General features: G+C 47.0%; 1 protein-coding gene across 2 annotated transcripts in view; it reads left to right on the top strand.

The window, feature by feature from the left end:
- Nucleotides 1-17,681, top strand: part of TRAPPC9 (trafficking protein particle complex subunit 9) — a 434,372-nt gene that overhangs the window by 219,914 nt on the left and 196,777 nt on the right. For both annotated transcript variants that reach the window (XM_083144897.1, XM_083144898.1), the window contains exon 21: nucleotides 9,153-9,243. In XM_083144897.1, the coding sequence (XP_083001023.1) occupies nucleotides 9,153-9,243 (91 nt within the window). The remainder of the gene's footprint in view (nucleotides 1-9,152; nucleotides 9,244-17,681) is intronic.

The following is a 17,681-nucleotide window of genomic DNA, read 5'->3' as shown; positions in this document are numbered from 1 at the left end:
TGCACTCAAAGGATTAAAGGGTGTTTCTTATATGATTTCTTAGTGGACTTGAGCTGTTTATTCAGGACATGATTTACAGGTTACTTTCTGCATGCTACCATATATCTGTAGAAAACCTCTCCCCCAAGTCTCTGGATTGGATGAGTAAGGAGAGTTTCCCTTTAACGTTGATGTACGGAATCCAGACTGTCAGGAGCTGGACAGGGGGGCGAGCGCATTCAAGCCCCTTGTGGACCCGCTGAGCTCACCCCCTATCCCATTCTCCCTCTATGGCGGTTGTGGACCCCCACAAGGGAAACTAGCCCGTGTAAGTTGGGATCCTGACAGACAGGATTCCGATGTCGGAGAAACGGCTGTCGGAATTCCGAATGTCGGTGAGTCACCCGGCACCCCGTATTGCATTGCACAGAACTACGGGGCCAATCTAATTAGGTTTGTTTTCGCCTTACTAAACATTGACATGTATCAAACCCAGGAGTGAGAGAGTGGGAAAGTTGCCCAAATCAAAAATGCATCATTTATGTCAGCTGCCAGTTAGTGGCGCTGGAATGTAGAAAAATAATTGACGAGGTCCGTTATAACCTCAGACGCTGGAATGGTGAGACGTTTGTTTTGCATTTTATTTTAGTGAATTTGATTTTTGTGTTCTTCCATTATGAAGCCCCCCTCTCTTGTAATTCTGCATTTGGTGTGTGAATCAGCGAGCTCCCCAGCGAGGCCATTACTGGAGGTAAGAGCACTTGTACACAACATCTGTTTATTTTTCCTCGCTGTCCTCCTGCGCCTGGATAAACCAACCCATCTGCTCAACGGAAACATTACAGGAGAAGTGTACGAGTCCCGGCCAGTGTGCTGAGGTAGAGCAAAGTGCTGTCATTGGGTGGGGGAGCTGTCCAGGGTGCTGATCGGTTCTCTAACTTACCCGAATATAACTAGCGATTGCTGCAAACACTGGGGAGCTGGTACAATGGACCTTATTCTGGTATCCCGCGCCCCCTCGCTCGGTGAGTTCCCCCACATGGTTGTGAATGGATGTTTAGCATAAACACGGGGACCAAATCATTCAGTGCTCGCCGACCATCGACTGATATGGAAGGTGCAAGCAATACTGAGCCACTCTCTGGTGTTTTAGCTTTGCCTGCTTCCAGTACGGGCAGAGGGCAGGCAGCTGATATCCGGCAACCGCGTCACGGCCTAACTTCCATGGGAGCAGGCTGTCGCCGCTGCATCCCCCCGCACTGCACTGTTTGATGTAAACGGGACGGCGAACTTGCAGTTTGCCGTGCCGGCTCGCACCCAGCGTCTGCACATGCGCAAAACATCGCTCCCCTGTGTGAATGCGCGGGAGAGCGATTCAATCAGAATAAGGCCTAAAGTACTGCGCTCATGCACAGTACTCGTGTGATAATCACTCGCCCAGCAATCGGGTCTGAATCAGGCCCATGGACTGCTGACAAATACATGAAAAGTTTAAATACGTTTATAAAAATACTCTAAATTTTGTAAAAAAAATTTAAATAAATTCTGACCATTTTGTTATGGAAGGAATTGGTCCGCTAAGTGGTGTTTAGCAGCTTCTTCCGATGAGGAGATCTCATTACTTCCTGCTGGAGAGGGATTTTGCCATCCTTCTCCTGGGTTGTGCAGCAGATGCTGGTGTCAGTTAGGCCTTTCCTGCCTTGTGCATGCACGTTAGCTGGCCGATATCGGATGTCAGGGTGGGTTATTGTTATGGCTGGTGCCCAGGGGATACGGTCGTATTGTCGACCCCACTTAGGTCGACAGTCATTAGGTCGACACCGTTGGGTCGTCAGGTGTCTAGGTAGACATGGGTGAAGGTCGACATGTTTTTATTTTTACTGTTTTTTGAGCCGACATGTGCCGACAGGCAGTGATTCATGCCCTACTGTCCACTAGGGCGTGGTGGGAGAATACAATAGTGTGCCGAAGCATCGCGAGCGAAGCCAGGGGCTGCGGTTGACTTCCAACTGTGTCCATGTCGACTGTGTCGACATCTGGGTAAAAAAACAGTAAAAAAAAAATGTCGACCTTCCAACCTGTCAACCTAACCCATGTCGACCTCTAGCGCTGTGTCGACATAAACCCATGTCGACCTAAACACATGTCGACCTTGCCACCTGTCGACCCTCACCCATGTCGACCTAGACACAAGCCGACCTTGCCACCTGTCGACCCAACGGTGTCAACCTAATGACTGTCGACCTAAGTGGGGTCGACAATACGATCCACACCCGGTGCCCAGGGGATTTGGATGAATTCATTTGAGTGTAAAAGATTCCTTGACGTTGCGATATGCGCAGTAATTATTCTGCATTTTCGGTGGCTTGAAACCTCTTATAGTTGCGCTCGTAGGTGCCGGGTTTTACATCCTGATGCTTTGTACATAACCACCTTAGTCTCTCTTGTTTACTGACGACTCGCCTGTCGGTTGTTCTTATATTACATCACTGCGGTGCTTTGCTGGTTTACCAGCCGGGCCGAGGTCACAGGTGCTGACGTGTTGACTTCCAGCGAGTGTTTGTGCCCTAGCGTAGCGACTTATTATTTATATGTTTCATCTCATTCACGTCGCGGCAATACACATCGTGGACCGGGATACGTCATTATGTCTGCACATATTAGGTCATGGCTTAGATCAACAGGGTTGGAAAGTCGACATCAGCATTAGGTCAACAATGGCAAGGTTGACAGTCAAAAGGTCAATGTGGGTTTTTTTTCACTTTTTTTTTGCGCCAACACGTGCCAATAGGCGGTATTTCTGCCACCACGCCGTAGTGGATGGTAGGGCAAGAACAGAATAGTCTCCGAAGCGAGTCAAGCCGTGCGCTTTGACGGTGTCCATGTGGACATTCAGAACAAAAAAGAAAAACTCTGTTGCCTTTTTTGACTGTCAACGTTGACGTTGTCGACCTAATGCTTCTGTCGACATTCCAACCCTGCCGACCTTAGGCGTGTCAACCTATTTCATGTGTCGATCGAAGCCATGTCGACCTTCAGTGGTTGACCCAATGCATGTCGACCAAATGACCATATACCCAGTGGACCATCGCCTCTGGGCTGTAACCACTAAGAATTTAGGGCCCCATTTATCAATGAGGGATAAATTGCGCTGCGTATGGTAAATGGTGCTCCATCTGATCAGCCCCCAACTGGCATTCGTCAAACACATGGCAAGTGTGGGCGGAGCATATGACAGTTGGGGGTGGGTGACAGTTGGGGACAAAGTGTGTGGCAGTTGTGAGCTGGCCATGTGGCAGTTAGGAGCAGAACATGTGACAGTTGGAAACTGATTGGCAGGACAACCATTTACCATACACAAGTTTTCTCGCTCACAATGGGGCAGACCAGCTGGACTCACGCGAGATCCGCAGCGCAGCCCAGAGCTAACAGCAGGGACAGCCTTCTGCTGGCGAAGCCAAATCCGGCATCGGGCGGAACGGTCAGCGATGCTGACTGTCCATACATTCGCCCCCTGTCCTTTACCGCATCCCAGCTCCTTCATACATGGGGGAGAAGAGGTATCAGTTCTCATAACGTGCACTGATACCCCTTCTCCCCCATAACAAAGGTTCATACATCTGCCCCAGCGAGTTTTATCACTCATTGATAAATATTGTCGGCCCCTTAATTTCAAACCTGTACAAAGTCGCAGATGAAGCGCAATAGAAATTGTCGTTACAAAACCGTGCATTGTAACCCTTCTTTCCCCGGCTCAGTCGCACCCAGACGTACAAAGGTCCTGATTCAGTTTTGCTCGGTAAGCAGCAAAAATCGCTGCTTTAACGAGCGCTGAAACGCCAAATCCACTTGGTACAATTCGATGGGATGTGTTTGCTAACACATCCCCCCTCGCCTGCATCCACTAGCAGGAGAAATTATTCGATGGTCTCTCACCGTCTAACAATTTCTCCTGCTTTTGGAAATAAAAGTCAGTCTCAAATACACTTATTTCCTTCGGTGTCCCTCGAAGAGGGGCCGGGCGCTGACATCCTGTGTCCTCAGCCACCCACCCCGGCAGGCATCAGCCCGACTGCATTCCCGTGGTTGAGCCCCGTTTCCGCCCCCGGGCCTCCCTTCACGCAACCAACGGTCTGGCGAGTGTGTAAGTTATGTGGTCTGATGCCTCTGGCCATAGTGATGTGCTGCTGTATATACCGGGCAGTGCCTAGGCCTAGATGTAGAGATTATACGCACAGTTCCTGTGGTGATTTATGCACAGGAGCAGAGACACCCGCTTCCCACATCATCATACAGCTGTCACAATCTGAATGTTCTCTTGGCCATCGGCAGCAATGGAAGGGTTAATGCAGCGGGCCCATCTAGTCGTAGTCACTGGGTGTAAAGGGTGCGTTTAGCAGCCTGCAGGAGGGCGCCAGAGAGTATGTGGCTATGGAGAGTGAGGGGCGCACGTTGGCACCAGCGTCAGGGGCATCATGCGAACATGGCAGCCGTATCTTTATGCTTCGTTTATGAACTGGAACTAAAAGCTCTCGCCCCACAGCAGCTGCTGCCGCCCTCTTCCAGCGTCTGCAGCTGCTCACACCAGTGCACTCTGGGAGATGGTACAGCCAAGATTTAATGTTCCTTAGTGCAGCCAAAGAGGCTCATCTTCAAACTGAGGCCCTGTAGACTTATTATGTGGGGTTATACGGGTCAGGCAGAGGCTGGCAGGCCCTGCTGGTATTTGCAGTTCCCCTTACTGACCGTACGTTATATAATTGCACTAGGGGTAAACGGAGACCACAATTATACATCATTTTTAATGGTCTGTTTTAACAGCACATTTACGGTCTGCACCGCGGAAATCACCGGGGGTAACGCTGATGCTGACATCTTCCTGGAGATTTGCTGATGGTAGAGGGCTCGATTGGACCTAATGAGGGTCGACAGTCAATAGGTCAACACCATTGGATCGACATAATGTAAGGTCGACAGGGGTCTAGGTCGACATGGGACAATGTCGACATGGGACATGGTCGACACATGTGTTAGGTCGACAGGGGTTAGGTCGACAGTCAAAAGATCGACATGGGTTTTTTCACTGTTTGTTTTACCCGAATGTCGACACAGTCGACATGGGCACGGTTTTAAGTGCACCGGGTCCACTTGCATGGCAAGATTTTATTTTCCCACCGCACCCTAGTGGATTGTAGGGCATGAAATACCGCCTGTCAGCACATGTCGGCTCAAAAAACAGTGAATAACCTCATGTCGACCTTTTGACTGTCAACCTCATCTCATGTTGACCTAGACACCTGTCGACCTTGCAGTATGTCGACCCAACGGTGTTGACCTAATGACTGTCAACCGTCATTAGGTCGACCAACCGAGCGTATCCCGCACTGTCACCTCCCTGTATTTATATGTCACGTATATAGATAGAACGTTTGAAATTATGGGTCCGATTCAAACCTGTTCGCACCGGTCTGAATTCGGCCCCGCCCTCGATGGTCGGGGTCTGTGCATAGTGACTCATGCACAAACCGCCTGAGGTTTTTACTTGCTGTGGCGTTCACATAATGAGTGACAGGCAGGGGGCGGGCACACGGGTCCACCCAGCGTAACATTGGTGTCCCCACAAAAAACGTTGGGCAAGTCCATAGAAACGCAGGGCGTAACCCTGAAGATGCTGGCATGCCCATGCTTGATCACATGACATCAGCGCCCGCCCCGAAATCAGCCATTGGCGTGGAGTATAAAAGTAAATCCAGGCTTACTTCTATCTGCGAAGAGAGAAAAAAATAATTCAATGGTGAGTTTACCAGCGAATGTACGCAGCGTAGTGAGCAGCTCTGAATTACCCCTATGTACTCTGGTATTTGCTACCTGTCCAGGAATATTAGTACAAACGGCCAATGCCTGAGCTTTCAAATTATACTTTTAGTTTATTGATCTTTTTTTTTTTTTACCACAGACGTCCCCGTGAGATCGGCATTTTCCCCGTTTTCCTGCCGTGGTATTCGTTAATGAAGGCTTGCTGCAGGAGAGGGAGGATGTGTATTCCTCAGTGCGGAGACTGGGGTGGTTGGCTTTCTGCTCCGATGAAGTTTCTCCTCAGGCTGTCGGCCTTAATGAGGAGATTTTTTTGTTTTGTAAAGTGTTTGTCAGCTGCTGCGTGAATGCGAATGAGGAAGACCGCGCAGCTCGGTACTGACAGCAGCCATACTCTCCTGGCTGCACCTAACCATTGCCCACCCACAGTGGAGGCAGCCATTTTGAGGGCAGTATTAATACCGCTCATTGGTTTGGGGGAGACACCAGTCTGTTGTAATGAAACTATCCCGCATGTGTGGGCTACATGCAGAATCAGACAGTAATAAATGTGTTTCTCCCTTTGTATTGCAGCATGGCTGGTTCCAGGGGGTCTGATAGAATATACTACGGTATAAAAACAGAGTATTGCTGTGAGTCTCAAAGCATATATAGAGTAGATGGAAGAGAGAAGACTTACAACAGTGGCAGGTATTCAATGCTGTGGGCGAGTGGTGACAGCGAGCAGAGCTTCCTGCTCGCTGTCACCACTCACCCTGACATTATTCACGCCAATTTCCCCTCGCTCCATTTTTTGAGTGAGGGGGAATTGGCGTATGCAGCTCCTGATCCAGCGAGACTCGCGGCTAAATACAGCGAGTTTCTTGCATTAGCCGCGGGTCTCGCTGTTTTGGGGAATTCTTGCCGTCCTGTGACTGCGAGGATTTCACTGGAACGTTGAATAGAGCGAGCGGCCGGCGCGGGGGTTAAACAGTTTAACCCCCTCGCTGCGGCATTGAATATACCCCAGTGATGTCAGTTTAATACCCAACAAATAAAAACAATAAGGGGGACATTTAATAGGATGAGATATTCAGAAAGTGAGAGATTTGGTAAAAAAAATCTCCAATTCTTTTTTAAAAGCGGCAATCATTTACACTGCAACATCAAACTGGTTTTGCAGTGTAAATGATTACCGCTTTAACCCCTTCCCGACATATGACGTAAATGTACGTCATATGCCGGTTGCGGGGGAATCAAGCCAGCTCACGGAGTGAGCTGGCTTGAAAGAGAGCAGGTAATGGCTGTATATTACAGCCAGGTACTTGCTCTCACGGCCACGAGCGGCGAGTTCGCCGATCGTGGCCGTTTAACCCTTTAAGCACCGCGGGCAACGCGCCCGCAGTGCTTAAATAGCTGATCGGAGGGGGGGCGCCCCCCTCCGGCGCCGATCGGGGCCCCCCGCGGCGAGATCGGAGGGTGCCGATCGGTTGCCATGGTAGCCAGGGGTCTAATGTAGACCCCTGTGCTGGCCATGTCAGCATTCCTATTACATCCTGCCTGAGGCAGGATGTAATAGGAAGTGCTGAAAATCACTATGTTCAGCCATAGAGCTCTATGGCTGAACCTAGTATAGGCGATCGTGCCCCCTAGTGGTCAAGTACACTAGGGGGCCTTGTAGTAAAAGTAAAAAAAAAAAAAAAAATAAAGTTAAAAAAAATAAATAAATATTAAAAGTTCAAATCACCCCCCTTTCCCCATTTCACAAATAAAAATAAATAAAAAATAAAAAAAATAAACATATTTGGTATCGCCGCGTTCCTAAAAGTCCAATCTATTAAAATATAACATTAGTTATCCCGCACGGTTAAAGGCGTAAATGGAAAATAATTCCCAACGCCAAAACTACGTTTTTTGGTCGCATCGCCTACCCAAAAAAATGTAACTAAAAGAGATCAGAAAGTCGCACATATCCCATAATGGTATTAATTAAAAAGTACACTTCAGCCCGCAAAAAATGAGCCCTCACCCAGGTCCGTAGGTGGAAAAATAAAAAAGTTATAAGCCGCAGAACATGGCGACGCGACGCAAATTAGAAAAACCGTAAAATTTTCTATTTTTTTTTTAGTGGTAAAACATAGCGAAAACTATATAAGTTTGGTATCACCGGAATCGTAACGACCCATAGAATAAAGATAACCCATCATTTTAAACGAACTATGAACTCCAAAAAAAGCGTAACCAGCGCAAAATTGTGGAATGGCGTTTTTTTTTTTTTTTACCCCACATTGAATTATTTCCTGATTCCCCAGAATATTATACGGTATAGTAAATGGTACCATTAAAAAGTACAACTTGTCCCGGAAAAAAAAAGCCCTCATGTGTCTATATAGCCGGAAAATTAAAAAAGTTACGCTTATTTGAACGCGAGGAAAAAAAAAAAAAAGTTAACAAAAAAGGCCTCGTCGGGAAGGGGTTAAAAACAAAACAAAACTGGAGTACTGTACAATGCTGTAACCATGAAGAATGAGCACAGGTAGAGTACTGTACAATGGAATAACCATTGAGAATGAGCACATGTATAGTACTGTACAATGGTGTAACCATATAGAATGAGCACAATTAGAATACTGTACAACGGTGTAAAAATGGAGAATGAACACAAGTAGAGTACTGTACAATGGTGTAACTATGGAGAATGAGCATAAGTAGAATACTGTACAATGGTTTAACCATGGAGAATGAGCACAAGTAGAGTACTGTACAATGGTGTAACTATGGAGAATGAGCATAAGTAGAATACTGTACAATGGTGTAACCATGGAGAATGAGCACAGTACAATGGTGTAAGTGAGCCTTTATTACGGTACTGTATGAGTAACATACTGTACTGTACATGTTTTATGGCATGACCCAAGTCTCTTATTTATATAATAGAATTTGATCAAATACTGACATTTATTGCATTTGTGGCATTATTTATTGTAGTATGTAAGAGGATAAGTTGTGTGTCATCTACTCTGGTACAATACTGTGTGTCTGCTTAATCCTTTCTGTAAGTCAGTGGTTCCCAAACTGTCTGCTGTGGAGCCTTGGAGGACTTGCAGGGGTGCCCTGGATTGGTGATTCAAATATTTATGACCAATGTAATTGGCAATTTGTGGACAAACAGAAGTGAATCCTGACCATTTCCAGTTTACTTAATTTAATATTTTTTTCTGATTTCCTCAATAAGAAACACTTGTTGTTCACAGCACTGTTGGTGCCGTGAACAAAATTCTGATACGCAGGGGTGCAGATGGGATTAACGTTCGGGAACCACTGGTGTAAATTTAGATTTGTGTTTTGTATATACTGTTTTCACCTTAACTCCTTACCACCCATCTCTGAAGCGTATGGGAGAGGCCAGCGTGGAAGGAGTGCTAAATCAGCTTGTCCTGGAACACCTGCAGTTGGCTCCTCTCCAGTGGGGTAAGTGATGCCTGCATGGCGGCAATTGTGTCCCATCAATAATGTGTCTTTTATTGTAACCAACTGTGTTTATGCTTTATTGCAGTAGTTCCTATGCCCTATCTGTTCCCATCCCACCAGCCTCTGCCCTTTCTGTCCTCATCCCACCAGCCTCTGTCCTCTCTGTTACCATCCCACCAGCCTCTGCCTCTCTGTTCCCATCCCACTAGCCTCTGCCCTCTCTGTTCCCATCCCACCAGCCTCTGCCCTCTCTGTTCCCATCCCACCAGCCTCTGCCACCTCTGTTCTCATCCCACCAGCCTCGGCCCTCTCTGTCCTCATCCCATCAGCCTCTGCCCCTCTCTGTTCTCATCCCACCAGCCTCTGCCATCTCTGTTATCATTCCACCAGCCTCTGCCACCTCTGTTCTCATCCCACCAGCCTCCGCCCTCTCTGTCCTCGTCCCACCAGCCTCCGCCCTCTGTCTCATCCCACCATCCTCTCTCCTCTTGTCTCGTCCCAACAGCCTCCGCCCTCTGTCTCATCCCACCATTCTCTCTCCTCTTGTCTCGTCCCACCATCCTCTCTCCTCTTGTCTCGTCCCACCATCCTCTCTCCTCTTGTCTCGTCCCATAATCCTCTCTCCTCTTTTCTTGTCCCACCACCCTTTACCCTCTGTCTCATCCCATCATTCTCTCTCCTCTTGTCTCGTCCCACCAGCCTTTACCCTCGGTCTCATCCCACCATCCTCTCTCCTCTTGTCTCGTCCCACCAGCCTTCACCCTCGGTCTCATCCCACCATTCTCTCTCCTCTTGTCTCGTCCCACCAGCCTTCACCCTCGGTCTCATCCCACCATCCTCTCTCCTCTTGTCTCGTCCCACCAGCCTTTACCCTCTGTCTCATCCCACCATTCTCTCTCCTCTTGTCTCGTCCCACCAGCCTTTACCCTCTGTCTCATCCCACCATTCTCTCTCCTCTTGTCTCGTCCCACCAGCCTTTACCCTTTGTCTCATCCCACCATTCTCTCTCCTCTTATCTCGTCCCACCAGCCTTCACCCTCGGTCTCATCCCACCATTCTCTCTCCTCTTGTCTCGTCCCACCAGCCTTCACCCTCGGTCTTGTCCCACCATCCTCTCTCCTCTTGTCTCGTCCCACCAGCCTTTACCCTCTGTCTCATCCCACCATTCTCTCTCCTCTTGTCTCGTCCCACCAGCCTCCGCCCTCTGTCTCATCCCACCATCCTCTCTCCTCTTGTCTCGTCCCACCAGCCTCCACCCTCTGTCACATCCCACCATCCTCTCTCCTCTTGTCTTGTCCTACCAGCCTCCGCCCTCTGTCTCATCCCACCATCCTCTCTCCTCTTGTCTCGTCCCACCATCCTCTCTCCTCTTGTCTCATCCCACCATCCTCTCTCCTCTTGTCTCGTCCCACCAGCCTCCGCCCTCTGTCTCATCCCACCATCCTCTCTCTTGTCTCGTCCCACCAGCCTCCGCCCTCTGTCCCATCCCACAACCATTTCTATTTATTGGGCTGTAATGCTATAAAACTATACAATGTAAAATAGATGACAATGTAGAACCCTGTTAGCAACACTGATTCAGACATTATTATAAAGAATATTATGTACATATTATTATAAGATGTAATAAAAATGGATCTTGTTTTGTGTATTGTGAAATATCTACAGTCTAATAATTGTGGCAAATAGGAGCTGTTTGCATTTGGTAAACATGAGGAGTTATTGGTTTGGTACCATTCCCTTTGTGGCAGAATCCACTAGGTCCTGTGGTTTTGATAACCGACAGAATCATGTGTAAATTGTTCTGTGTTTCCTGCATATGATAATCAGCTATTACATATTACACCTGGGGAATTGGGGTACTCCGCTACAAACACTGTCACTTCCAATGATTGCTGCTGATATTGTTCCCAAGTGCATTTGTCAGTTCCTTTTGCCAGGTGAGATGAAGCTGTAGGATTATGTTGTGCTATTAGCAAGGGTCAGTGTCTTATTATCCAAACTGACGAGGTCACCACAATTCCCAGCAGTCCTTTAGCTTCTGTCGGGACCGTTATTATGTATTATGCTGTGATAATACGGTAGGTAACGATGTGATGGAACCATGCGGTACATTGAGTGCCATACTAGTACGTTCTTTGTAGACTTACTAAATATTTACTGCTTAGCAATAATAGTGTAAGTACATTACACCAGTTTAGGTAAAATATAGAACATTAAGTTTTTTATTGTTTGTTTTATCACGAAGAAATTGCTTTTGTATGAATCGGTTTCCGTTAGTTCGAAGACTGCAAACCGGTCATTCTAGCTGCAGCTTCAAAGTGATGTTTGATAGAGGAGCACCACCCTCCATAGGAATGCTGAATTTCTTTAGAGGATCAATCTGATTCAATGGGAGTTGGAATACTAATCTGGGTATTGCACAGATCATTTGAATACTGTCCCCAAAAATGGCTTTATTTTCCCTTGTAAAAGAAAATTCTGCCATAAGACATCTCAACGCCTATTGGTTGTTCTCAAAGCCGTTGGCTTTCGCTCGCTGTTTCAGAGCACTAAGGATTATATGATATTTTAGTCCTAGACAAAAAACAAACATATCCCCCCCCCCCTACTGAAGACACAACGAGCTGGGGATTGTTTAGCGGTGAAGCAGAATATAAAGGGCAGTACGTCTAATATCTCATTTCAGATACAATATGACACTGTGGCCCTTTAACATTCTGCTCACAGCCTCCTGCCCCTTCCCGGGGAGCACGCCACAGTCTTTCATAACTCATAAGTAATTGAAAAAGCCGCTGTAATCTAGCAACCAAGTTCAAGCCTATCCAAAATTTATGGTGTTTTACTGCTTGCCCTGACTTCTGAATGCTTTTGTTTCTTGGTGCGATCTCTCATTGATGTTGTGGATAATTGTGAAAAAGTCATACACTCACCATAAGCCGCCTGTCCCAGAATCGGGGGGGGGGGGCTGGGGGCTCACAAGCTGTAGAGGGAAACCATGTTTTGTGATGTCATTGTTAGCAACGTGTTTGCCTTGGTTTCCTGAATGTAGAGCGTCTTAATGTGGGGAGCGCTGGAGGCTTAGGTGGCGATATTGGAGAAACATGGGCTGGGTTGAAACACTTTTAGAGGGATTCAGTTGAGCTGGTTTGGGTATTTGCCATTCAATTACTGGAGAAAAAAAAATTACTTTTCCATAGAAATCACTAAATATTTTTTCTTGTACCCCAGAGTAGGGATGGGCATCGACCATCGATGATTTAAAATCATCGATGGTTTGTGGCCGATGTCAAATACTTTTGCCATCGATGTGGGAGTACCAGATAGTTTCCCTACATCGATGGCAAAGGAGAAACAATGTTTTTGTCTCCTTTTTTTTTCTCAAGGTGCCGGAATCACGGAGCACAGCTCCTCCTCCGACACCCGGAAGTCCCGCCCACGAGTTCTGATTGGGCCATTCAGTCAAATATAATGGATGATCATCGATAGCTAAAACTATCGATGGTTATCCATCAAATAGTTTGTCACTATCGATGGCTGGGCGCAGAATCACCATCTATGGCAACCATCGATGGCGTCTGCAGTGATGGCCATCCCTACCCCTGAGCAGGTCTGATTGCTTTTATAATCGTTAATTTCCCCAAAAATCTCCAGGATTTTCTTTGACACCCACTGAAGGCTAATTAAGCAATTGCAAGTTTCCAATTCGCTTAAATAGTCAGTAATTGCTCACCTTCAAAAGTGGTGTATTTGTTTGTGAGTGTGTGTGACCCCCCCTATGTTTGTGTGTGTGTGTGTGTGTGACACCACCTAGAGGCAGCAGTTGGGAATACATTGGCTACCAGCAGCCACCTATCCTACCCGCAGCCTCGTCCTCCGTTCTTTTCCTGTTCATCTGTAGGGCCGGGTTACACATAATGTGGTAGACGTTTTTGGGGAACTTTGTTTCATTAGTTTCCGCCGGCAGAAAATGGGTTACACTGAGTGATTCACTGGCTTATTTGGCATGTGCACCGCAGCTTATATTGGTATTATCCAAATATTAGCACATGCAGATAACATAGTTCCATGCCCTCCATACCCTACATGCCCAAGTCTGGCAAAGGAGGCACGTGGTGTGAGCTGCCAGGATGTCGCTGTAGCAACCAATCAGATCCTGTCTATTATCTTCTAAAAGGTTCTTAATAGAAAAGAAGTAGAATTTGACTGGTTGTTATAGAGACGTTTCGTCTCATCTTCAATACAACTCCCATCTTAGTAAATGTACCCCACACTGATGCGTATTCTGAATCTCGGGCTGTAGTGATCACTGGTCATAACTTAGCGTTATCCATAACACAATGTTTCACGGACATGCTTACATGTCCTATTCACGACTTTTTGCAAATAAGGCGTTATTTAACGTAAAATGGCGGACGGCGCTAGTAGGGCTTTTTATCCCAGAAGGAGGCTAGATGTACATGGACACATCTGGAAGTTAGGGTTCAAGGTCCAAACTTTCTCCATCTATCACATAGTGCCATTTATAGCTCGGCGATAACGGGAGAAATGCTGATCCTCCCGATGTTTGCCGCATCCTGCAATCCTCCGCTAACGACGTCCTAATTGTTGTCTTGACGATTATATTCTTACAAAGCATTAGCGGCGGTTTGTAATCCTGAACTCCATTATAAAGCTATTATGAATAATTAAGTATGCTGTGAATAAATGCTCTTGGCTGGAACCAGTTCGCTTTCATTGTGCGTGAAAGGAAACCTCGTTACTTGGAGCGCCAGTCAGACGAGAGGGTTAGCCGGGTCCTGCCGCACCACACCCCGGGGCGATTAGTAACCTGCAGTAGGGTGATAACCATCAGCTGGATCCAACTGAGTGTAATAAAAAGGCATTCTTCATTACAGGGAATTAATTAGGTTTATTTCAGTTATTATTTATCTAGACCCTTGTGTGTTGTAATTAGTTACTTTTGTAATTGTCTTTTCATTCCTTGGACCAACACAGCAGCTGCATAGATTTGTATCCTGCAAGGATCCTTCAACGATTACTCCTACCATCATATGTGTGCATAGCATGCCCCTGGGGTCAGTGATGGTGAAACCGGGATGCTTTCAGGTCCTGCTGTTGATTGTGTCTGGTTCCTATAGCCTCAGTGGGGTCATTGGTCCTCCATTCATGTATAGATTGCTATTGCAGTAGCTACTGTGGGAGGGAGCATTGTACCAGCGGCTGGTCTACCCACAGTGCAGCCATGACTACCCGTTGCCCAGCTGTCAGGTCTTGGCAGGGAGGTTGTTACAAACATCTTGGAGAACTAACCCCAGATCTGTCAATGTAGGCCTGCTCAGATGCTGTCTCTTCATATAATCCCAGTCCAGCTCGGTGATGGCCATGCCATCAATTTCAGGACTCCTTGTTCTTCTTTACGATGGAGAAAGTTCCTGATGACATTGGCTATAGGTCTGGGGTCATTGTCCTGCTGCAGAACACGTTCCGAGCCATTCAGATGCTTGCCTGATGGTATTGCATGATGGAGAAGTACCTACCTACCTGTATTTCTTAGCATCGAGGACATTCATTCTGACCAAATGCAGCCCCAAACTTCCAAGGAACCTCCGCCATACGTCACTGTTGCCTGCAGATTCTCATTATTGTACCGCTTTCCAGCCTTTAGCTGAGCAATCTGCCTTCTGTTACAACCAAATATGTCACATTTTGAGTAATCCATCCCGAGCACCTACTGCCATTTCTCTGCACCACAGTTCCTATCTCTTTGTGTATAGTGGCCTTCTTTTCACGTCAAAGGTACTGTAAGACTTTTTTGGCCACAATTCATGAAGATCACTTCTGGCCAGACTATTCCAAACAGTAGATGGTTGTATCTGGGTCCCACTGATTTGTGCCAGTACTGAGCTGGTTTCACTGTTGGACATCTTTCGATTGCAAAAGGGAAGTTATCATGATGTGTCGTTTATCTGATACGTCTACGGCCCTCAACATGGACTGTTTAATTGAGAATCTTCAAACGAGCTTGACCAGCACATCCTGAAACCCCAGTTTGCCTGGGAGAGACCTTGCTGATGCAGTATAACCACCTTTTGTCTTGTTCAGTCTTGCCATAATGTATGATCTGTGATGTGAAACTGTCTTCCACAGCCTCTATGCTTTGTATTGCGCCCCTCCGCAACCCATCGGCATGTATTATATTGTTCTTTCATCTCTGGATGTTTTGTATTGGGTCCCCCAAAGATAAATTAGGGAAAACTGACCTCTGTATGCCCTAGTCCTCTTCTGATCCTCTGCTACTCCAGTCCTACATGTTACAGCTCTGGGGTAATCCATGGGGTCAGTGGCGAGAAAAGTATCAGAAAGTGATCAGGTTCCATCACATGTGACAGCAGACACACTAACCATGTGACCAGGCACCAGCGAATGTATGTTAATCCAGCCCTGGTCAGGAAGCCCCTCCCCTTACCTGTAATCACAATGGCAGAACACAGACTCCACACAAACAAGAAACAGTATCTGCAACCTCATATTTTGCTTCACAATACCCAGGGAATAACTGCTGGCAGCCGGGTGATTGCGAAACTAACTTTCTATTAGTGCCCATATATTTCCTCCACTTAATGACTGCCACAAAGTACCTGCCTTAGATTTATACATTAAAGACATCCATTGAGCATAACCCAGGCAGCTCTTCTACTAGAACTGTTTGGCCGAGTATCTCTGTAATCACTACATTAATCAATCGCTGCATGGAACTGTCACAGTGTTTAACTGAAGCTTTGTACAAACAGCATTTAATATATATTATAGTGTTTATAGCACAGTGTAGAGCAGAGACTACTGCAAGTACCTGGACACCATTTGGGAATGTTCCACGTTTATAACAGAAGAGAACATGATTGAGATGGGGGGAAGTATTGAGACCCGGGACATTTCTCTGGCATTGTACGGCTGGACCGGCCATGTGGCACTTCTGTTATGTGCCACAAGGACCAATGTCCTGCTGTGCCATTTGTATCTGGAAGCCTTGCTGAGCAGCTCCACCTGTGCAAGGCAACACGCAAACGAAAACAAAGGAGAGTGTGACCTGTAACCTCTCTCTTCATCATGTGTCGCGTGACTGTGGTTGCCATAGGAGTTCACATCTCTGTGCAGACAAGGGACAAAATAATAATCATATCTTTCTATCGTATCTAATCGATGGATCAACGACGTGTAGATCAACAATCACGTGGTCGACCATTGTATTATTTTTCCTGCTAGCGGCCGCATGCGGGGGACGTGATACTAAACACTTGCATGCTAGTGAAGGGATTCGGGCACCAGTGGTGGTGGCGGCGGTGGCTGTTCGGCTGGGCGGCATTAAGGTGCTCTCTAGGCAGCCATATACGCTGCCAAGCGAGCCAGCCTGAATCAGCGCCTGTTTTTCTGTTTGTGCTACATAATAAAACTGGAGTTTTCTCTTTGAAGTCGACAGTGCTGAAAGTTGTGTTCTGAAGGATCAGTGTGTTCCCGGTCTGAAGAAAATCTGGTGTTGAAGGCGTTTCACGGCTGAACAATTGCATTTGATTGGAACTCCATTACATTGTATCATTCCAAGTGTGGCGACCGCTATAATAAATGGGTAACTCGCTCTCCTGTTCTCTAATCAGAGTATAGATCTCACCCTAAAGACAAGTCATGCTCACCGGAGCGAGAATTTCTCCGCCCGCCTGAATCCCCCGGACAGATAACTAGTTTGCCCGGCCGTGCCTGCGATTTGTCTTCTGCATGCTCCTTAAACACATAAGCTGTCAGACTATCTCTACCTTGAAAGTCCTCCGATTTCCACCGACTTCTCTGCAAGACCTTGTGCAGGCTGATCCCTGCTCTGTACCTGTCCATGTCTCCGTCTTACACACCGAGATCAGGGTGGAAAGCTTCAACAACATCTGTGGCTGTGTCCAGTTATAGGATTTGCAGTAGTTCTTTATATACAGTAGCTCAAACTCCACACCGCTAGAGTGGAACCCATGACCTCAGTGCTGTGAGGCAGTGACACTAACCATTACACCATCCGTGATGCCCTTTTCCACCCATTACCCCACTTCATGCCACACACTAATTCACCGATGATATTTCAGTCATTCAATTGAATGGGCGATATACAGTACAGCTTGTCCGATGGCCATTGTGTACAAGGGATAGGTCTGTGAATGGCGTTGTTTGCTGACATATCGCGTCAGCTGTGCAAAATAACTGGCACATCATCCTGTGTGTATGGGCAACACGCAGACCACCGATATACCCACACCAAGAGCAGGTGGTGATTGACAGCTCTACTGGGAGGGGGCGTGTACGTGCACACGCCCACTTGTGAGGGGTTATGGTATAGTGGATCGGCGATGTCTAGGGTGACAATGATCACAAACACGGGGACTCAGATAAAGACTTTG

The sequence above is a fragment of the Crinia signifera genome, chromosome 5 (genome assembly GCF_055691185.1).
Source record: "Crinia signifera chromosome 5, ASM5569118v1, whole genome shotgun sequence".
Taxonomy (NCBI): Eukaryota; Metazoa; Chordata; class Amphibia; order Anura; family Myobatrachidae; genus Crinia; species Crinia signifera.
This window is presented reverse-complemented; position numbering and strand designations above follow the sequence as displayed.